Source organism: Jaculus jaculus, chromosome 7 (assembly GCF_020740685.1).
Source record: "Jaculus jaculus isolate mJacJac1 chromosome 7, mJacJac1.mat.Y.cur, whole genome shotgun sequence".
Lineage (NCBI taxonomy): Eukaryota > Metazoa > Chordata > Mammalia > Rodentia > Dipodidae > Jaculus > Jaculus jaculus.
The window spans coordinates 39,372,734-39,396,136 of NC_059108.1; the positions used below are offsets into that span (position 1 = coordinate 39,372,734).

At 46.4% G+C, this 23,403-nt stretch overlaps 1 protein-coding gene across 7 annotated transcripts in view; it reads left to right on the top strand.

Moving 5' to 3' along the window:
* Positions 1-21,092, top strand: part of Scml4 (Scm polycomb group protein like 4) — a 141,984-nt gene extending 120,892 nt beyond the window's left edge. For all 7 annotated transcript variants that reach the window (XM_045154658.1, XM_045154663.1, XM_045154659.1 and 4 more), the window contains 3 exons: positions 6,598-6,882; positions 17,316-17,461; positions 20,105-21,092. In XM_045154658.1, coding sequence (XP_045010593.1) covers positions 6,598-6,882; positions 17,316-17,461; positions 20,105-20,230 — 557 coding nt within the window. In that variant the 3' untranslated portion in view covers positions 20,231-21,092. The remainder of the gene's footprint in view (positions 1-6,597; positions 6,883-17,315; positions 17,462-20,104) is intronic.
* The last annotated feature ends 2,311 nt before the right edge of the window (positions 21,093-23,403 follow it).

The window sequence follows — 23,403 nt, forward strand, 5'->3', positions numbered from 1 at the left end:
TGGTGAGATGTGCAGCTATCTCCCCTGGCAGCTTTAGAAGGTTTCTGTCTCCTCAAGAAGAAACTATGCATCCACTAGGTACCATGCCACCTACTCCTAACCCCAAGCACTAAGCAACTACAAATCTCCTGTTGTCTCTATAGACCTACCTGACCTGGGTGTTTCATATGAATGGAATCATTCATTATGTGGTCTTTGTGGCTGGCTTCTCTCACTGGGCATAATGCCTTGAAGAGCATTCATACTGCAGCCTATACCAGCTTCATACTTCTTATGCCAAGAAAAAATCCAGGACTGGGGAGAGGACTCTGTGGTTAAAGGTGCTTTATTGCAAAGCCGATTGGCATAGGTTTGATTTCCCAGTACCCACCTAAAGCCAGATGCACAAAGTGGTATGCGCATCTGGAGTTTGTTTGCAGTGGCAAGAGGCCTGGTGTGCTCATTCGCTATCTCTCTAGCCAAGCATGATAGGCAAGTGCTCTGCCCAGCCTTTGACCTTTTCATCCTAGCCGGGTCCTACTGTGGCTTTCATTTGTTCTGACTAATGATGTAGTGTCTTTCCTGTGTTTAGGCCATTTATAGATCTCTTTGAGAAATATCTACTCAAGTGCTGTGTTCATGATCATATTGGGTTGTTGTTTTATTATTAATTTATACACACATATACACAAACATATATATAACAACTTCTATATTTACAGACAACAAACCATGGTATTTTCCTCCCCTCCCCTGCTTCTCCCTTCATAACTCTGCTCTCCATCATATCCCCTCTCTTTCTTCTTTAGTCTCTCTTTTAATGTCACCATCTTTTTCTCCAATTATGAGGGTCTTGTGTAGGTATTGCTAGGCATTGCAAGGTATTGGATGTCGAGGCCAATTTCTGTCTGGACAGTTGTATGTAAGGAGGGTACCCTACCTTTGGCTCTTACATACTTTCCACCACCTCTTCCACAATGGACCCTGAGCCTTAGAGGGTGTGAGATGTTTCAGTTCTGGACACTCCTCTGCCCTTCTTCTCAGCACTATGTTGCCTTTTGGGTCATCCCAGTGGTCATCACCATCTGAAAAGAGAAGCTTCTCTAACCAGAAGTGAGATTAACATTAATATATGAATATGAGCCGGGCGTGGTGGTGCACACCTTTAATCCCAGCACTCCTACCTCTGCCTCCCAAGTGCTTGGATTAAAGGTATGTACCACCACACCTGGCAGCTACATTTATGTTTTTATTTAATTTTTATATGATATGAGGCATGGGTCTAACTTTTTTATGTGTGTATTTAGTTTTCCCAGAACCCTCTGTTGAAGAGACTTCTTGTCTCATTGAATGTTCTTAGTGCCCTGGCTGACAAACAATTGCACACAGATGCACAGGTTTCCTTCTCAATTCTTAGTTCTATCTCTTTCATTTGTATATATGTCCTTACACCTGGACTATTGCTGTCTGTTTAAAATATTATTTATTTATTTGAGAGAGAGAGAAAAAGATTAAATTAATGAGAATGGGCACTCCTCTTGCCACTGTAATGGAACTCCAGATACATGTGCTACTATGTGCATCTGGCTTCACACAGGTACTGGGGAATCAAAGCCAGGCCATCAGGTTTTGTGAGCAAGTGCCTTTAACCACTGAACAATTACTCTAGCCCATATGCTGTCTTGATTACTACTTTATTAGAAATGTTGAGACCAAGAAGTGTGAGTTCTCTTTGTTCTTATGTTTCATGATTAGTTTGAATTTTTGGTGTCCCTTGCAATTTCACATGAATTTTAGAATCAGGTCATTAATTTCAACAACAACAAAAAATCATCCAGGATTCTAACAGACATTGTGTTGAATTTGTTAAATAATTTGGGTATATTGCCACCTTAACAATGTACCTTCCAATCCATAAACATGAGATATTTTCCCCTATTTAGTTATATGTTCTCTAATTTCTTTCAACAATGTTTTATACTTTTCAGAATATAAGCTTATATTTCTTTTGTTCATTTTGTTCTTATGTATTTCATTATTTTTAATATTATTGTATATTTTGTGCACTTCATTTTCATTTGCTCTTGGTTGGGTGATTTCTGCCAGAAGTATGAACCTGATTGCAACAGTAAAGTTGGTACTGAGAGTGGGGTCATTGCTGCTTGAAACATGACTGTGTGACTTTGGCCTTTTGGAGCTTATTTTCAAGAAGAATGTGGAAGGATTTGAAACCTTAGCCTAAGAGATGCTTTGCAGTGCTTAAGAACAGTTTAATGGACCATTCTGATCAGAGATGAAAGACTTGAAGGCAGTAAGAAGTATGGACTGTGAGGTTTAGCTTGTGAGGGTGAGAAAGAGCTTTGCTTGGATTGGGCTAGAAGCAGTTTGTGTGAGGGGCTTACTGTTATGCCTGTGTCCTGAGAACAGGGTTGTTCTGTGTAGAAACAGACTGATGTGAGCAGAGGGATATGGCACAGAACAAATGAAATCTTTGGGCCCAAACTGCTGCCTGTTCAGCTGCAATTGTATGAGAAATTACAACCATTAAAATTGGACCAGCTCACCCACATTGGGACAACAGAAGAATGCAAACTCTTGAGAAGGGGCCTGAATGCTGAAGGAGTGTCCTGTTCTTCAAAGTCTGCTTCCTTCCCCCCTGGATTATAGAAATACAGGAAAGAGAGGGTCATTGAATGAGCAACATGATCTTGTGTTTTGGAAATGGCCATGGGCAGTGTGAAGCAGGTTTGCTGGATGTCTGCATGGAGACCCAATGGAGCCATGAAGATGGACCATGGGTTGCAGTGGAGACCCAGTGGAGATGCCAGGACCACAAGGTGGCTGCTAAGGAGAGCTGCTGGTCCCAGATGAAGTTTTCCAGGACTATGAGTAGCTTAACTGGAAGGGCAGAATTGGAACTCCAGAGACTTGTTGCTGGTTAGAATTATTGGACTTGGAGATTCGTCACTGACTAGAGTTGTTGGACTTGGAGCCACAGAGTTTGATATTTGCCCTGTTTAAATCTTGTATTGGTTGAATATTTCTTTGCTATGCCTAATGTCATCTTTTGCAGTGTGAGTGTTTATTCTGTGTCATTATGGGCTTTGGGGGGATTTTTTGGTATTTTATGGCTCAGTTAAAAGATCTTGGATTATGGGAGTATTTGAACATCGTTGGAATTGATAAAAATTATGAGTGCTTTAAAAATTTAACTGAATGCACTGCATTTTACATTACACAGCTTCAGGAGCCAGGGGCGGAATGTGGTGGTTTGATTCAGATGTTTTCCCCAGAAACCTAGGTGTGCTGAATGCCATGTCCCCAGCTGTTCACAATTTGGAAATTAAGGCCTCCTGGAGGCAGTGTATTGTTACAGGAGGGCCTATGGGTATTATAGCCAGCTTCCTCTTCCCAGTGTTGGGCACACTCTCCTGTTGCTGTTGTCTGCATGATGTTGGTGAGGAGGTGATGTCCACCCTCTGCTCATGCCACCATTTTCCCTACCATCATGGAGCTTTCCCTCGAGTCTGGAAACCAAAATAAACCATTTTTCCCCCACAAGCTGCTCTTGGTCAGGTGATTTCTGTCAGCAATATGAATTTGACGGCAACACATAGGACGTGAACTTAACCATCACCCCAGCCCTAGTCTTTCATGATTAATTATGATGTTAGCTGTGAGCCTTTGCAGATATTCTCTGAGGAAGCTCCCTTCTGTGCCTGACTTATTGAATAATCTTTATCATGAAAGAGTATTGGATTTTGCCAAATGTTTTTCTGCATTTATTGAGATGATCATGTAGTCTTTGGGTTTTGTTTTCTATCGATATTGTATATTAGTTTATTTTTAGACTATCAAGTCAACTCTTACATTCCTAGGCTATATCCTGCTTGGTCAGTATATAATATGTTGTCTGATTTGTCTTATTATTATTTGGGGGAGGATTTCTGCATCCATATAAATAAGAGATGTTTGTCTGTGGTTCTCTTTGATGTTTGCCTGGCTTTGGTGTCAAGGGAAGACTGGCCTTACAGAATGAGCTAAGAAACATTCTGTCTTTTTTTTTTTTTTTTTTTTTTGAATTTACCTTTGAAGCCATCTACAGTTGGGCTTTCCTTGTAGGTAGTTTTTTCTGTGCTTTCCGAAGTCTACACAGACTTTCTTCTTGATTCTGCTCCAGCCATTTGCCTGTTTCATTCAAATTACCTAATCCATTATAGTCACTTGCAGCGTACTTTAATCATCTTTTCATTTCTGTAAGGTTAGCACAACCAATGTTGCCCTTCCTCTTCTCTTCTCTTCTCTTCTCTTTTCTCTTTCCTTCCTTCCTTCCTTTCTTTTTTTGTTTTTGTTTTGTTTTGTTTTTAAGATAGGATCTCATTCTAGCTCAGCCTGACCTGGAATTCATTATGTAGTCTCAGGGTGGCCTCGAACTGTTGGTGATCCTCTTACCTCTCCCTCCTGAGTGCTGGGACTAAAGGTGTGTGCCACCACACCCAGCTGCCCTTCTTATTTTTGATTGTAGTAATTTCTGGTGTTTTGTTGTTGTTGCTAGGTAAAGATGCATTAATTTTTTTAAAAAATCACTGGTTTTTTGTTTCACCTGTTTTTTTTTTCTCTTTTTCTAGTCTCTATTAAATAATTTCTGCTCAAAGTTATTTTATTTAGTGCTGGGAATTAAACATCTATTCAAATCTTTATTATTTTCTGCCCTCTGTTTGCTTTAAATTTAATTTGCTCTGTTTTTCCAGTGTCTTAAGGTGAAAGGTTGTTAATATGAGAGCTTTCTTCCTTTACAAGTTTTGCAGCTAGAAATTTGCCTCTGAGTACTGCATTAGCCACACACCATTGTTGATGGCTTTTGTTTCCAGGCTGTCTTCATGGGAGTCAGCTGTGAGACCTGCCAGCTCCCCTAATAAAAATCAACTTACTTTTTCAGCTCCTTCCTTGTTAGAGGATTCCAGACATCTGTAATCTGTGCCCCAAATGCATTTTTCCATCACCACCCCTGAAAAGCTTCACTGAATTTTGTTACTGATTGTATTTTTCTTTTGAGATACCAAGATCAGTTCCAACTATGTTTAATATACGGGTAGTTACTATTTCAGTCAGTTTCAAGTTGCTGAGATGACACAGTTTATGGGAGGAATGAATTTATTTGAAGCTTACAGATCCAGGGGACATTCTACTGATGGCAGAAGAAGCTGGCCCCTGTCACAGATCCAAGAGAGACCCAACAAAACAGCACCACAAGCAAGGGCAAACCCTGCAGGCAACACAGCAGGGAATGTGGGCAGAGCTCAGGCACTCTGCATACCTTTAGGCTGGAAATCAGATCTACCCCCAAACACACCTTTGGGCTTGACCCCAGAATCCACCCCCCAGTTACACCTCTTCCAGCCAGGCACCTGGAAATCTAACTTACAAGCTTTAATAGAACTCCTGAGTTGGGCTGGAGGGATGCCTTACAGGTTAAGGCATTTGCCTACAAAGCCAAAGGACCCAGGTTCCATTCCCCAGGACCCACCAGAGCCAGATGCACATGGTGGCACATGCATCTGGAGTCCATTTGCAGTGGCTGGAGGCCCTGGCACACCCATTCTTTCTCTGTCAAATAAATAAATAAAAATATTTTTGGAAAAACTCCTAAGTATATTGGGGAGCATACATTCAAACTTCCACAGTTACTAGTAAAACCAGGCAGGCATGGTCTTGTTTGGAGTAGTGGGGAGAATCAAGCATGAGTTCCTTTCTATTCCCACAATGTAAATAGAACACACACACACACACACACACACACACACACACACACACACCATTTAACCAGAGGTATACCTCACAGGCAGACTTTTTTGTTTTTGTTTCTATCTCACTGCCCCTGACCCCACTGCCTTTTGGTTCTTTTTCCCACATCTGGAAGACAGGGTCTCACTATGTAGCTTAAGCTGCCTTCAGACTCACTGTGTAGGCTCAAACTTGTGATCCTCCTGCCTCAGCCTCCTGGGTGCTGGGATTACAGGCCTCCACCACAACACATGACCCACAGACAGAATTTAACAAGCTGTGAGGTTAACCTTTCAGAATCCTGATGCGCTGGGAGAAGCTTATGATGGGGTTGGCAGGGGTCAGGGCCTCTACTTCCTGAGCACTTCAGAGTGAGTCTATGGTTAGCTTTAACCATCCTGTGAAAGGCACCATTATACCTGGGTCACCACCTGTGCAAAGTTGTTTCCCCTATCTTGGGTATGTTGTGTCTCCTACTGGACCTCTCCAGAACTCCTGGGACAGAGGAGGAAGGCAGGGAGATTCTGACAAGCCCCAGAGGTGCAGAGCAATGAAGGAGAAAGACTGGCTTGGGTTGTCATTTCCAAGCGATTAAGAACAAAGACAACAACAATTTCCATGGAAGCATATACCTCCAAGTTCCTATGGGAATATGGCTACTGTGAGAAGGCAGTGTTCTCAACCTGCTATTTGGAATTATGCTATGGGTTCACTTCCCCTCCTTTCCCATTCTGACTGACAGTGGTGACTGCTATCGGTCCAGGGTTAAGGCTGAGGCTCAGGTAGACTTCTGGACAGCTCTCTGACTTGCTCTCTGCATTCCTTCCTTCGTAGCCAAGACGGTCATCACAGACGAGTGCCCGCTGAGTCCCGTGGGCATGAACCGCTACAGCATGGAGCCCTCTTCTGCCTTTTGTCATAGAGGCTCCTTGACCTCCTCTTCTTCGCTGTGCTGTAAGAGGCTGACCTCTGGAGACGGCCACCTTGGAGGAGGCCCTACCACCACCAGCGGTTCCCGCACCAGCCCCATGTCCTCTGGAGGCCCCTCGGCATCTGGACTGCGGCTCTCAGCCTCCAGCCCCAAGAGGAATGGAACCGCTCTTGAAGGAAACAGATGTGGTAATGTAATGCCCTGGCTTCTCCTGGCTTAACCTTCTTTGCCCTTGCCCTGGGAACACAGCATGGAAGAGGAGAGCTGGTTGTTTGAACATGGCACCACTGAGAAGTTAGAAGTTGTTGCAAGCCCCTGCATGGACTTTTGTTTTTCTTATAAGCAGCCAATCTCTACTTGTGGCCATAAACAAAGAAAGTGATATATTAGGGGAGGCTAGGCTATACAAATAATTGATAGGCTCCAAAATATCCACTGGCTTAAATGCATAGAAGGTTTTAAAATATATTATTTTTATTTATTTCTTTGAGAGAGAGCAAGAAGAGAGAGAATGCATGTGCCATGGCCTCCAGCTGCTGCAAATGAATTTCGGACACATGTACCACTTTGTGCACCTGGCTTACATGAGTCCTGGGGAATCAAACTTGGGTCCTTTGGCTTTGCAGGCAAGTGACTTAACCACTAAACAATCTCTCCAGCCCCATATGAGGTTCTTTGTAAATTTTTTTAAGTATTTTTATTGTAGTCGGGGATGGTAGTGCATGTCTTAAACCCCAGCACTCGGGAGGCAGAGGTAGGAGGCTTGCTGTGAGTTTGAGGTCACCCTGAGACTACATAATGAATTCAAGGTCAGCTTGAGCTAGAGTGAGACCCTACCTCTCAAAAAAAAAAAACAAAAAAAAACTGTGTGTGTGTGTGTGTGTGTGTGTGTGTGTGTGTGTGTGTGTAATGTAAGGAAAGAGAGAAAGAGAATGGGTGTACTAGGGCCTCTTACTACTGCAAATGAGCTCCCAGATGCATATGCCATTTTGTGCATCTGGTACTTTGTGCATGGGTACTGGGGAATGAAACCCAGGCTGTCAGGCTTTGCAAGCAAGCAACTTTAATCACCAACCCATTGCTCCACCCCCATAGAAGGTTTCATTTGCGTCCAGGCTCAGTGTTCCTGGTTGCTAGATGCATCTCAAGACAAGGGCTTGGGCTCTGTTCACTTCGTAGTCTTGCCAAGCTGCACAAGAGAAGATGGCGTGCATGTTGCTCTGGAGCCTGGAAGGGATGCATGTCCCTTCCACTCACCCTGCACGGGTGAGATCAAGAGTGGGTCATTAGATTGCACGTCTCTGGGCTGGAGTCTAGTTGTGAGCCCAGGAACAAAAAGAAGCAGACGTTGGGGAAGGGTTGTCTCTTGCAAACTTCCACAGTACACATGCATGGCAGAAGCAGAGATAAGCAAAAGTCCCACAAGGCTTGTCTCTACACCACTTCCTACTCCCCTGCTAAAGCAAACTTGTTGAAATGCAGTGCATGAAAGTGCCTCGAGGGCCATAGTGTGGAGTCCATCCTGATGCCTTTCTGAGCCATTGTCAAACTTCAGTATTACATTCATGAATAGACCATAGAGCAGAGTGGATGATTGCATGGACGAAACAGGCCAGGCTGGAATCCTGAGTCCACTGTTTCCTGTTTCATTCTCAACTTCTTTGAGCTTCTGTCTCCTTGCCTGTAAATTTGGAATGCCAGATGCACTGGCCTCATAGGATTTAGGGGAGATTAAGTTTATGTATGTATTTACTACAAGGATTAGGGCACAGCAACTGGTCAATATATGCTAATAGTCAAAGATTCCATGAACACATCCTTCAATAGACACAGCTGGAAACTGCTAGGAAGTCAAGGCCGTGTCCTCTTTAGCAAGCCACATTTCTTCTCTGGTTTTGGATCCCTCTATTAGTGACTGCCATGGGGCATCCCTGGGCTGTTTTGTGTGGTTCAAGACCTTTCACATACTCCCTTCAAATATCACCCATCCCAGAGAATATTGCCTCAGCAGGCCTCTGCTGGCTGAGGATGGAGAAGTGAGTGGGAGCCTTCAACAGGAGGGACTTTTGAGGGACAGAAAAACAGTCCTTCAGCCACAGAGGATCTTGGTAAATGTAGAATAGCCCTGAAGACAATTCCCCAACATTGCCAGCCAGGGCCACTAGCCAGACAGAAAGTTTAAGTGAGCAGAGACATTGACATGTATGTAACATTTGGAGTCAATTGCTGAGCCTTTGTGATAAGCTGGAGAGAAGAGAAAGTATTCATTCTTTGCAGATGCACAAACTCTTTAATGGCCCCAGAATTCCATTTCACCAGCACCTTCTGCAGGGACCTAAGGGGAAACCGCAGATACAGAGAGAGCCATTCAACCACGTATGGTCTCAGCGGCAAGACCGGGATGAGGGTGGGAGGAAAAGGGAATGGAAGTAGCATTAAGAGCTGGTGGTGGTGACGCATGCCTTTAATCCCAGCACTTGGGAGAAAGAGGTAGGAGGATCACCATGAGTTCAAGGCCAGCCTGAGACTACATAGTGAATTCTAGGTCAGCCTGGACTAGAACGAGACTCTCTCTCAAAAAATAAAAACAAAAACAAACAAACAAAAATCTTAAAATGCTTTCTATTTCTGCCTTACATCTCATTGGCTACGACTTAGTCACATGACCACCAACTACAAGGGAAGCTGGGAAATGTGGTTTTAATTCCAAGTGACTGTGACCCAGGTGAAAATTGGGGACTCTACCATAAAGGAAGGTATAGGAAAGAGATACTTGGCAGGGAGCTGACAGTCTTAGCAATAACCTCTTGATTAGGAGCATTAATTCCTCCGTTTCTCCTCCCTTGAACTTTGTCTCCTTATGTGAGTCTTTATTCTATCCTGCCTGTGGTAGAGGAACTCCCGTCTCCTTGAGACTCTAATTTGCATTTGAACCCCGACAGCCTCAGCATTAGGTAGCTTGTTAGAGGCTGACTGCATTGTCATTTGTGGATCTCCTGGTTTATCATGAATTAATTACGCGCTTATATTTATTACTTATATCAAGCAGGTGTTATGATCTCCAATTTACAGATAAATGAGGATCAGGACTTCTGTTAATCATTGAGCCATATTGCCTCAGTGGACTCCAAAGCCTGGGCCTTTCTAAACCTCCCCAGGATCCTGGGACCGTGTCTGCGGCATTTCACAGGGGCCCTCTGAGGTGGGAAGGGAGGAGAAGAGGGTGCCAGTGGACGGGCCGCAAGGTCCTCTGGGTCTCCCCTTTTCCAGGGCCTCTTCACATTCATAGAGTGAGCAGATCAACACAACCAAAAGTGTTTAGGAGCCAAGCCGGCCCGCCAGGTTGAGAGGCAAGTGGGAGAAACACCTCCATCTCCGCTCTCACCAACGTAACCAGCCTGAACACCAGGTGTGGGTCCTCCAATAGTTACAGTGTTCCCTCCCTCCAAGAGACTGTTCTATATTGCTCTGAAATTACATCCAAGGTGAAATCCATGGGTCTTAAAAAGACCATACCTCTTCCAAGGGGGTTTGACTCAACTCATAAACCCTGGAAGAGACCTGGAAATGGATTTTCTCCCCATGGTGCTAATCCAAATGGTTTAAAATCACAAAAGCCAGAAAACTGCATGAAGCTAACAGGCAGGAAGGAAGGACGGAGGTGGCAATGACGAATTTCTCAGCTGCCTTTCCTCCCATGTGACTGCTCGGCCCAGCCTCCTGCTGTCTTGATTGATCTACCTGGTGGCTGCTGGCATCTCTGAAGGGTACCTCACAGGGCAGGGTTCACCGCTGCTCAGGTGACTATTGGAGAGCTCTTCCCTGCCTCTCATCCAAGATGCAATCAGCAAGAGCTCTAGAGAGGTCTCGGATGACAAAAGCTTCCTGACTTCCGCATTTAACAGAACATGCTATATAGCATTCCCAGCCACAGCTAGGTGTAAGATTTAGAGACAAGGAGCAAAAATAAATCTGACACCACTATTACCTCTCGGATGGTTCCTGTGGGTTGGGTTTGGCTTCCGTGGGATGTGGTGTGTTGGTGAGGGATTGAGACAGTTCAGCTAAAGGGAGAAGAATGAGGGCCGGGAGGTGCGGAGGAGGGAGAGGAGCTTGTCATTGTGAGGAGGAGAGACGGGGCAGGGATGCTGACTTGCTATCCCGGTCAAGCAGCCGGGGCTCTGCTCCAGCTGTCCTCAAGCCATCCATTTCTAAATGGGGAGTGTAGTACTGTGCTTCTCACTGCTGGGACGCAACACCCAGCCTGAACCAGTGATGGGAGAAAAGGGCTTCCTTTGGTTTACAGTCCCAAGAACAAGGAGTTTCCCTATGGCGGGGAAAACACGGGGAGCGCAAACCACACAAGGCAGCACCCAGCACTGAAATCTCCACAGGCAGAAAGCTGATGGCTCTCATTTAGGGAGATGTTTCTACTAGCTACTTATGGAAAGGTGCATACGAAAAACACTAGCAAACAGCCTTTGTTAATCCAACCTTATCTTCTTTAATCCTTAACAGCCCAACGTGGCAGGTGTAATTACAGGTAGGCAACCAGGATTGTGAGGGTTCTGGGGTGTTCTGGGTCAGCCAGGGGCTCTTCTGTGGATGGAGCCGTGAACAAATCTAAGAGTAGGCAGGCTGTAACACATGGCTGCACAAATTTATTCCTTACTGGGGTTGTTGCCGTAGATGAACATCATGGTCACTCTAAGAGTGTCAGATGGGGCGGGAGTTCTGAACCACCTTGCCTTGGAGTCAGTAAAGGCTTTGAGCAAAGCCATAGTGGAGCCAGTTAGAATGGGCAGCAGGAACTGGCCAGGAGGAGCTGTAGGAAGGAGTGGCTGGAGGGCTCTGGCAGGGGCCACCTTGCTTGCCTGGGGGTTATGGAGTCAGCTGACGCCGGAGGAGGAATCCAGCCCAGCCTGGCCTCTGGAGACACGCTGTGTTGTGTTGGTAGGTCGACTGGCCTCAAGAGATTATATAATCGAGTGGCCAGGCTTACTTCTCTCTCTGGCATCTGTCACCTCACCATGTCTCAGAAACTTAAAAAGCATGCAAAACAACACCATTTCAAACCACTGGGTTTTGCCCAGATCAAGGGCTAGCCTGAGCATCACTTCCATGTACATGGCCTGGGGATGGCACACCCTGGGTTGCAAGGAGTCAGTGACAGCAGCCTGTGGCACAAAAGGTCAGATAGTGCCAGAGGCAGGAGGGACCACCGAGAGCCTGCCACGTTCCCTGCTGGCCCCTCAGAGAAGCCTAGAGCAGACACAGGCAGCAGGAGGGAGAGCATTCTGTTTCCTGGATCTTCACTCGTTGATTCCACTCTCCCATATGACTCCCATTGTTAGCTAACGTTCCCCCTGAATTATGAATGAGCAAAAAGGCAATTATGTATATGCTCATGGGAATGTGTGAGACAGACAGAGACTCGCCGACGTGTTACAGGTACCTGTGCTGCAGAAGGGGTTGGGATTGCTTTTCAACACTGACTCACTGCCATTTCTATTTCTGCTAACTGAGCTCGGCTTCAGGAACAACAAGATCTAATTAGGCATCCATTCACCACCAGGTTTCACTGTTCACATCTCCACAGCCCCGTGGGAGAGACATGGCCAAGCACAGTGTTCCCCGCGCTGGGGAATGATGCTGCGTCTCAAGAGGTGGTGATGGGTGCTTTGAACGCTCCTGTCCATGCAGGAGCAAGAGTTGTTCAATCCACCACGACTTCCTGTTGACCTATCACCTCTGCCTGCCCTGGCTGTGTCGGGCTGCCCCCACCTGCCTTGTTGACACCTTTGCAGCGCATGGAGGGGTTATGGTGGCACATTTACTTTCGCTGTGAGCACACCCCTCTGTACTGGCTTTGCAAAAATGCTGCTTCCATGTCCCAGTTTTCTTCCTTCAAGAGTAAGGTTATGGGATGGAGAGATGGCTTAGCAGTGAAGGCATTTGCCTTGCAAAGCCAAAGGACCCCGGTTCGATTCCCCAGGACCCACGAAAGCCAGATGCACAAGGGGGCGCACGTGTCTAGAAGTTGTTTGCAGCGGCTGGAGGCCCTAGTGAAACCATTCTCTCTCTCTGCTTCTCTTTCTCTCTCTCATAAATAAATTAATTAAATATATTCATAAAAAAGAGTGAGTTTATGTGCTTGGGATGAGGAGCAACTCCCAAGGTGTGACTTGGGCTGCCTGCCTCTTTCTGTGCTGTCTGACTAAAAGGTCCCTCAGAAATACTCTCGAGCCAGCTGGCTGTCGCTGCTCTTTCTTGAAGAAGTGAAAAATGCCCACAGCAAGCACCAAGCACCAGGCATGGAGCCCACTTGCCCTCTCAGTGGTCCCCTGCCCTCCACAGCCATCACTGGGAGCATCTTCCTTATGGATGAATCAGGTCCTCTCCTGGGCCCAGACAGCCACTGCTGCTTCTGATCTTGCTCAGAGGCCCCGGGGTTCCTGTGTAGGATCCTGCCCATTGGTATAACACCTCCCTCCCTTCTCATCAAATACAGGAAATCAGATTTGACCTCTGCCCTCATCAGTGCAAAATCATTCTGTGACTGAGGACTTCCTGCCTTTGTATTCAGGACATCTATTGCCACTCTGAGCAACGCCCATGCACTGATTGACAGCTCTGAAACCAAATGTGATTCGCAATCTCTCTGATTTCTCAACCCTGGATGAGGGTAGATGCCTTTAAATGGAGTGAATCGTCTTTCATAAGCATGCATCAGCTTTCAGCTTTGGTACATTAACAATTTCCCAGCAAGATACCCTGTGCCAAGCCACTTTATGGGACCCTCTCAGGTCCAACAAGAAAATGGCAGGGGAAAAAAAAAATCTCAAAGTAAACCCAATTCTCAACCAAACCATTAGGCATTTAGAACAGACTTAGAAATGTGATGCTGTTTTGTTGTTTTTTGGGTTTTTTATTTCTGCTGCACTAATGGCTCTGAGCCTTCAAGGAGGAGGAAAAAGAGACAACAGAGAATCACTTTGACTCGAGTTTAAGGAAAGAAAACTTAGAATTATCCTGTAGGGAAGCTGCTCCTTGTTCAAAACCTTGGTCTTGTTTCTAGCTTTAAAGTAGTGTTAAGGCTTCCTAAACGCAAGGCTAAACTCTTTCTGTAAATTGTATCGATTGATCTTGCAGACATTGAACCCCCATTTCAAGTACATTTACTCTATGCAGAGCTGTGGAAAGGTCAATGTAATGAGAGGATCTCCTCTCTTTTCAATTTTCTTTATTTCTCTTTATGAATGAGAGAGAGAGAGAGAAGCGGCAAGCCAGGACATCCAGCCACCGCAATCAAACTGTAGACATGTGTCCCACCTTGTACGCATGTGCAACCTTGTGTCACTTGTGTGTCCGGCTTACATGGGACCTGGAGAGTCAAACATGGGTCCTTAGGCTTTGCAGGCAAGCTCTTTAGCTGCTAAGCCATCTCTCTAGCCCCCACTCTTTTTTTTGAGGTAGGGTCTCACTCTAGCCCAGGCTGACCTGGAATTCACTATGTAGTCTCAAGCTGGCCTTGAGCTCACAGTGATCCTCCTACCTCTGCCTTCTGAGTACTGGGATTAAAGGTGTGCACCACCATGCCCAGTGAGAGGATCTCTTTTGTATTGTTCACCAAACCTTTCCCCAGGACTGGATGTAGGGAAGGTACTCAGTACATGTTTGTGAAATAAACAGGGGATTTCTAAGGGAATTAAAATCTAACTGAAGTTTACAAGAAGCCACATGAGTGGTTAGGCTATGAGAAAGGTGGGAAGAATCTAGGAACAGATTAAAGTTTGGGGTCAAATGGAGTGAAAGTGACACTTAGCAAGAAGGATAGCCATGGTGCTCCTTTGATGGCTGTGGCCAATGGTGGGGAGGAGAGAGGTAAGGCCAGAGCACCAGCTAAGAATGGAGGAGGGAGGCTGGGAAACATGGACCAGAATGAGCGTGTCCAGACAGATGTTCAGGAGAGCTGGCCTCCCCCTTTCGTCCATGGACTCTGTGAGGCAGGCTGGCGGTCAGAGGACCCAGCACTAGCCTGTTCAGTCCTACCGGCCTCTCCAGCTAGAGATAATTGCCTTGTCCCATCTGATAGGCGTGCCACGGTCAAACCACAATGAAGGAGCAGCTCCTGATCGGTTCCTAGCACCTCCTGGCACCAAAGCTCTTCTTTCCTTCAAATCTAGGACAGAAATGTACTACTGAAACCCAAGACAGCCCTGGAGCGGTACAGTGTGTAGGCAAGGGAGACACAGAGGGAGCTTAAGAGGGAGATGTGCATAGACACAGCTGGTCTTGGGGACACCCCAAGTCAGTGGCAGCTATATGTTCTAGAACGAACACGGGCAAGGGGAAAATGATTGCAGGGGTGGCGTACTGTTGCTGTTTTTATCATTGTGACCAAATACCTGAGAAGAAGCAACTGAAGAGAGGAAGAATTTTTTTCTCTTTTCTTTAAATATTTTGTTTATTTACTTGCAAGGAGAGAGAGAGCGATGGGTATGCCATGGCCTCTTGCCACTGCAAACGAACTCCACATGCATGCACTATTTTGTGCATCTGCCTTTATGTGGGTACTGGGGAATCGAACCCAAGCCATCAGGCTTTTAAGCAAGTACCTTTGACTGCTGAGCCATCTGTCCAGCCCAAGATTTTTTTTTATTTTATTTTTCCTGACTGATAGGAATACAGTCCATTATGGTGGCAGATGCAGCTCACAGCTGTGTTAGGCGCTCACTCATGTCAGTGGACCAGAAAGCAGTGCACGGGCCATGTGGAACCAGCTGGGCTTCTATCATTTTTTTTTTTTTTTTTTGAAAATTCAATCTGGGACTCCAGCCCATGGACTGGTACCACCTGCATTCAGGGTAGGTCTTCCCTCTTTAGTTAAACCTCTCTAGAAACATTTCCTCTCAGGCATGAACAAAGGTGAGTCTTCTGAGGGATTCCAAATCCAGTCAGGTTGACAGGAGAGGTTACCCACTATGGATGGTAAGAGGTTCTTACCAGGCCCCTGCAGGGAGGAGACGGACGCATCCTCCAAGAACTCCAGGGAAAGAACCCAGTGTGGACAGCAAAGGAGGGGGACCCAAAAGAGCGTCTGGACTGGAGAGAAAGTGGCTCCAGGGAAGAGGATGGCTTGGTTTGGCGCATATACACAATGTCCACCCCTAAATATTGCCATGTGTATGTCCTATCCTCGGCTTCCCCCCCTTCCCCTGTCCTGGCCGTGGCCTGTGTGGAAAATGACACCGTGCTGCCATTGGCTGAAGACCAGGCATGAGGTTGAGCCCTCTGCTCTTAGGGGACTCACAGTGCAGTGGGAAGGGTCAGAGCGCAGGACTGGGGTGGTGGAGGCACTCTGAGGGCACCTGGGCACTGATTGAGGTGAGGGTGTCTTTCTGCATGAGCCAACCGGCTTGGACCATCACAGGGCTGCCGAGGGTACAGTGGCAGATCAACGCACTCTGCAGAGACCAAGGGTGAGGACCCACGCCACCTCAGTTCTGCTGTGTCGTTATCACCTCGCAGCGAAGCTGACATTAGGCCCAACAGCTCCTCAGAGGCCCATTTGGCTTTTCATCTGGGCTCACCATCCCTGGCCTCCAAGCGTTTGATCATAGGAGACTCTGAACCACTGAGAGAATTTAACAGAGGGGTCTAAAATACTTGGTCTTTGGGGCTGAAGAGATGGCTTAGTGGTTAAGGCATTTGCCTGTGAAGCCTAAGGATCCAGGTTTGATTCTCCAGTACCTATGTAAGCCAAGGGCCCAAGTTGGCACATGCATCTGGAGTTTGTTTACAGTGGCTAGAGGACCTAGCACACCCATATTCTCTCTCTCTCCCTCAGATAAATAAAATATTTTCAAAAACAAAACTCTAGGGCTGGAGAGATGGCTTAGCGGTTAAGCGCTTGCCTGTGAAGCCTAAGGACTCCGGTTCAAGGCTCGATTCCCCAGGACCCATGTTAGCCAGATGCATAAGGGGCGCATGTGTCTGGAATTCGTTTGCAGTGGCTGGAAGCTCTGGCACGCGCATTCTCTCTCTCTCTCTCTCTGCCTCCTTCTCTCTGTCTGTCTCTCTCAAATAAATAAATCAAAATAAACAACAAAAAAAATTTTAAAAATACTCTAGCTATAACCAGAGTTTCAGCCTATGGAAAGGCAGACCCTTGGGCTGGAGAGATGGCTTAGCGGTTAAGGTGTTTGCCAACAAAACTCAAGGACCCAGGTTTAACTCCCCAGAACCCACATAAGCCAGATGCACATGGTGGCGCATGCATCTGGAGTTCATTTACAGTGGCTGGAGGCCCTGGCATGTTCATTCTCTCTCTTTATTCCTCGTTCTGGGGGATAATAAATAAAAGTAAAGTTGAAAATAAAGGCAGACCTTTTCTGACACTTCTTCCCTGGGGAGCAGAGGGCCTGGCACAGAGGGCCTGGGACATTGCCACCTTCCACTCTCGGTGCTCCTGGCAGAGTGGCCACTCCCAGCCTTCCTTGTCACAGGAGCTCATTTGGCCCGTCTGGACGCCAGGCCAGGACGGGGCAGGCAGCATCAGGTAGGCACCGAAGCCCAACTCTCCTGACTCAAAGCCTTCCTCCTCTGCTCACCCCTCCAGCCTCGAGCCCCTCTCAAGACGGACAGGACACCAAGCGGCCAAGCAGCAGAAACCCTTCCACCTGGACCGTGGAGGATGTGGTCTGGTTTGTGAAAGATGCTGATCCGCAGGCCCTGGGGCCTCACGTGGAGATCTTCAGAAAACACGTAAGCTAGTGATAGGCCTGGCGGAGGGTGCAGGGAGTGTGAGGTGTGGAAGAGGGGAGAGGTTCAGGGATCCCAGGTGCCGGAGAAGCTAAATTAAGCCCTAGTAGTGCCCCCAAGGGAGCCAGAGATGAGAGGGGTAGACAATATATATATATATAATTTGAGAGAGAAAGAGGCAGATAGAGAGAATGCGTATGCCAGGGCCTCTAGCCACTGCAAATGAACTAGATGCTTGTGCCACCTTGTGCATCTGGCTTTATGTGGGTATTGGAGAATTGAACTGGGGTCCTTAGGCTTTGCAGGCAAGTGCCTTGACTACTGAGCCATCTCTTCAGCCCTTAGTTTTGTTTTCAAGGGCTATTTGTTGTATCTGCTCTGCCACTTGGGCCCTGCCTATTCTCCTGCCCATCTGTTTGTGTATTCCATGGTCACAGCACATCTACAATATGCGCTGCTCCCTGTGATATTTCTAAAGCGTACATGGGGCCTGGTTTGTGGCTGGCCTTCAGTCAGTAGGTACTGTTGGTCTTATTTAGCCAGTTCTGAAATATATGAATCTGGCCAACAAAGGAATATGTAAGAATTAATATCTCACCTGCTCATCTTAGTGTATTAGTTCTAGGTTGCTGCTATGACAAGTGACTATACACACAGAGGTTCACAGTGCAAACTTCCTGTCTTTCAGTTCTGTGGGTCAGGAACCCAAACAGGGTCTCACTGGGCTAAGACACAAGATCTGCATTCTTGCCTGGATAACCAACTACTTGCTTGCAGATCCTCAATCCTGCCTTTGTATCCCTACCACCACCATCTTTTTATTAATTTATTTTATTTTATTTTTTTATTTTAGAGAGAGAGAGAAGGAGAGAGAGACAGACAGACTGAGAGAAAATTGGCATGCCCAGGCCTCTATCCTGCAATCAAACTCCAGACACTTGTGCCACCTAGTGGGCATATGCAACCTTGTGCTTGCCTCACCTTTGTGTGTCTGCCTAACATGGGATCTGGAAAGTCAAACATGGGTCCTTAGGCTTTGCAGGCAAAAGCCTTAACCACTAAGCCATCCTTCCAGCCCAGGTGGTCTTTTCTGTGGCTTTCTCTCTTCTGATTTCTTCTTCTCCTTTTAAGGATCTGATCTGAGGAGGATCCATCCCTAATTCAACATCCACACTTATTAGGCATAGATTTTATTTCAGCTGATAACAGGCCTGGAGATCAAGGGCCTCTGAGTGGGCTGTGTCTAGACAGAGTTGGGCAGGGCAAGTTTGGCTGTCTTTACAGGGTGGAAGGAGATGTTGGGAGTCTAGGAGGCGGGGTAAAGAGGGAACTAAGAAATGGGGCTGCAGCGAGGGTCACACCTGAAATCTGCTTTTCCTGCCACCGTAGCAGGATGTGAAGATGGAGTGGCACAGAGCAGGTGAGTCGTCAGTGTTGGCTGCTGGTCAGGGGAAGTAAAAACAGACACATGCTTCTCTCACAGTGTCTCTTATTGAGCACCCAGCAAGAGAACCTTCATCACCAGTGACCTGAAAGTTACAATACAATGTTCAAGGAAACTCAGCTCCCTAGCTTCAGAAAGTTCACAAGTGTTCTGAAGGGTTAGTGGCTTACCCTTTTCAGAAATGGGTGAGAGTGGAACCATTCCCTAAGCAGCTCTTTGTTAAATTAACTCAGTGAGGCACAAGCAGAGGTATGATTTAGAAGAGGTCACCTAGTGTTATGGATAAGGCCAACAAATCAAAAGTAAAGCCTGAGAGTTCTCATGAAGTGGAAATGCAGTTCTGCCTTTGACTAAAGGGGGTAAGGCCCCAAGGGGAGATTAAGGAGATGGATGGAAGTCAGGGCCTCGTGCTGGCCTCTAGAATGAAATGAAAAGCAACCTATACTTCCAGGGGCTAATGGATTTCTTTTTTCTTTTACCCCTTGACTGGAGAACTAATATGATACATAAGATATGGGGCCGGGCGTGGTGGCGCACGCCTTTAATCCCAGCACTTGGGAGGCAGAGGTAGGAGGATCGCTGTGAGTTCGAGGCCACCCTGAGACTACAGAGTGAATTCCAGGTCAGCCTGGGCTAGAGTGAGACCCTACCTCAAAAAACAAAACAAAACAGAAAAGATATGGGGAACATAGGTGGAGTTATATTCCTTCAATTAAGGAAGAGCAAAAATATGAGAGATCTGGGCTGGAGAGATGGCTCAGCAGTTAAGGCACTAGCCTGCAAAGCCTAATGACCTGGGTTCGATTCCCCAGTACCCATGTAAAGCCAGATGCACAAAGTGATTAATGCCTCTAGAGTTCATTTGCAGTAGCAAGAGACCCTGACACACCCATTCTCTCTGTCTCTCTTCTCTTTTTCTCTTTCTGCTTGCAATTAAATAAATAAATAAATAAAATTTTAAAAAAGAATGTGAGAGCTCTAATGTAGCAAGTGATTCCAGAGAGATTAAGGGATGATAAGGACATAGTATTTGTTCAGTTTGGTTGTTTCTAAAGACCTTTCCCAGAGCCAAGAGCATCTACTCTCTGACCACACCCACTCTCCCTCACCACATCCCGTGAACACACCTTGACTGTCCTCACCATTTGGTGGTTCTGACTGTCTTCTGGGTTCTCTCTCTCTCTTTGATTTTGTCCCGCCAGGAGATTGATGGCAATGCTCTGTTGTTGCTGAGGAGTGACATGGTCATGAAGTACCTGGGCCTGAAGCTGGGACCTGCATTGAAGCTCTGCTACCACATCGACAAGCTGAAGCGAGCCAAGTTCTGAGGTTCTTGAAAGATGTAGGCCAACCGCACAGACCCAAGGTTATTCTCTGCCTTCACTCAACCTGGACGACGTAGATTCGCCTCTTGACAGTAACAGTCACAAAGACAGTCATAAAATATGTGCGTCTATGCCTTTAAGATTCCAAACGGCCCTTCTTGAAAGGCCCCTTTGCGTTAATGATTTGCCAAAAAAAAAAAAAAAATTCTAAAAGCCTATTGCTTTTAACATTCTGATATGTTTCTCCCACTATGTATGGTGTTTGTGTAATGACAGTGGGGAAGTGAATGCTGTGACCCTGGGGGCTTCAAAGTCGTTGAGAAGGACCTTGTTCCAGCAGGTTCTACAGGGATGCCCACCTCAGTGCCACCACTTCTGCTCTGACTTGACCTGTCTGCGTGAACCTCGCTGGATTCAGCTCTGGGAGATTTCTTCTGAGGATCACTACCTTGCCTGGCACTCTCTGGAAAGCCTGAATTTTCCTGTTCTCTGAAAGAGAGATGTTAGTCCTGCGTGGATGAAGTACCATGTTGAGCCACTAGAGGGCAGACTGCTAATGAGATTTCCGGACCCACTGACCGCAGCCGCATGCTTGCTCATATCTCAGTGGCTGGGTTAGGGTTTCTATGAACAAGATCTAGTCCATAGATATGGGATTAATTGCACAGTAGCACCCCAGAGTGCATCTCTGGAGGAAGCTGTCATCTAGAGGGTTCCAACTCGTATCCAATCATTATCGACTGACTAGAATTTCGAAGCAGCACTGCCCAGAGTCCTACTTGAGGCATTGATACATTGTCAGGCTGAGGAATCTTTGTGACGTGGGTGTTTCTTGGGGAAAAAAAGTCTCCACTGATCTTTGCAATGGGAGCGTGTTGAGTTTTTTCCTTGCATGGCTAGATTCTATAGCTGTGTCTGTGGCTAATTTTTCTCGTTTGTAAAAGATATACAGACATGCGCTTATTGGATTTAATTCGATTTACAAATAGGTTTTCCTTCCTCACTGTGGAGTAATAGGAAAAAATTGATTTTCTACCCTTTGCAGCTGTGTCCAGAGAAGGAAGATGGATCCGGGATTTACTAGGCAGAGGGATGACCTTTCTCTGTTCCTCCTTCCCCCCTTTTTTCCCCTTGCTTTTTCTCACTGTACAGAAACCCCTTTGCCACCTATCCTCTTCCTTAAGGGAGCCATGCCGAGTGGTGGCAATGAATCTGAGACCTCACAGAGCCCTGAGTGAGAGGGTCGTGAGCCAGCCTGGGCTTCTGCTGCCCAAATGTGAATCAGCAAAGACCCATGGTCCTTGGGGATGCAGCCTGAGCAGGGTCTCAGCTGGCCAGAAAGGCAGGGTGGGATCTTGGCCCCCTCACCTGTTGGCCAGCTGTCCTCCTATAGAACAGAACCTATTTGGCATCTGGCCAGCCCTGGGTGGATCTACATGTTGACCTCTATAAATCTGTGAGGATTTAGGTGAAGATTCCACAGTACACTATCAGACCCTGTTTGGTGATTACGTTAGAGAAAGCATGTCACAGCAAAATCTTTGATGCATAACTGGTGGCCGGACTTAGGAGTGTGACCAGAAGGGGAGGAGAGTACCCCAAAGCCGCCCCCTGCATGGGGCTTGATCGGGCGGTGGGTGACTTTAATGTGCTTATTGGTTTTAGCATGTGGCAAAATGACCTTGAATTCGACCTTGGGAACAATGCATAGACTTCACCCTCAAAAAACTGTTCACGATGCGTGTTCTCTGGTGCTCTGCACCTAGATAGTTGTCCCCCCAAGATGTGCCAGACAGTTCAGAATTGCTGGTGTGAAACAGTGAGATCCAGAACAATCCCACAACCATCCTGGCTCTTCACCTCAACTGTCTAGACAGGCTCTGTCCCTGCACACGGTACCTCTTCCAGGGACACACGCCAACACACACCTCCTTCAGGGACCTGAAATACTAAGCTTTTAAAATGCCCTGCCCATTCTCACCAGTGCCTCCCTGACTTTGAACGCACAAACACAAGTCACCCCAAGTTAAAATCTGCCCCTAAAACGTCAAAAAGATGCCTTGAGCAGTTTTCAAAAGGAGATATGGGACTGGAGAGATGGCTTAGTGGTTAAGGCACTTGCCTGTGAAGCCTAAGGACCCAGGTTCAACTCCTCAGTACCCACGTAAGCCAGACACACAAGGTGGCACAGGTGTCTGGAGTTTGTTTGAAGTGGCTAGAGGAAAATGCAGGCTGATTGCAGAAGCCAAGATATTTAAGGATTGGGTTTTTTTTTTTAACAATCTCGCTAATCTGAAAATGAATGCTGCCACATCAGAGAATATCCTGGGAGCAAATTCTTCTTGCCTGTTTCTGCACTAAATGCAATTAGCTGACCAAATCATTATAGCAATACTGCAATTATAATTAATTTTCATCCCTCTCGAAAAATCTTGTCAAACCAGGCAGCTAAATCGCCTTTCAAGTGTAAAACATTGCAGGCCATTTCCTATACAAAGACATTAAAGGGTCAGGCCATGGGAGTTACTTTGGCCCAAACGAGAACTCCTTGGGGCTTTCACATTTGACAGATGTGGTCCTTGCTATTCTGTTGAGGTAGCTTTGCTGCAGGTCATAGTGAATTAAGACACAGCTTTGCATAATTCCAAATTAAAGAGCGTGCATACTCATGTTCCAAACATTTCCAATTACATTTGTCTGTTAAATACTTGAAAAGAATCAAGATACAAGTCTGTTGCCTGAGGCATTTTAAATAATTTATGAACATATTATTCTCCTCGTGAAGATTTTAGGTGAACGATGTCAATTCTTGTGTGTCTCCAGACAGTAGAGATGGAAGATCCTCTCAGGAAGAAGTTGGGAGTGGTCCAGCTATGGCCTGTGTTTAGTTGAAAATGTCTTTCCCAGGGCTGGAAAGATGGCTCAACGGTTAATGCGCTTGCTTGCAAAGCCTGAAGGCCTACGTTCAATTTCCCAGTACCCACATAAAGTCAGCTGCACAAAGGTGACAGGTGCGTCTGGAGTTCACTCACAGTGGTGGCTAGAGGCTCTGGCGTGCCCATTCTTTCTCTGTGTCTTTCTTATCATAAACACAGTCCAGGAACTGAGCACTTGCCAAGCTTTGTTGCATGAGTGGGCCATACTGAGATCCCCTGAGAAGAATCCAGCAGATGGCC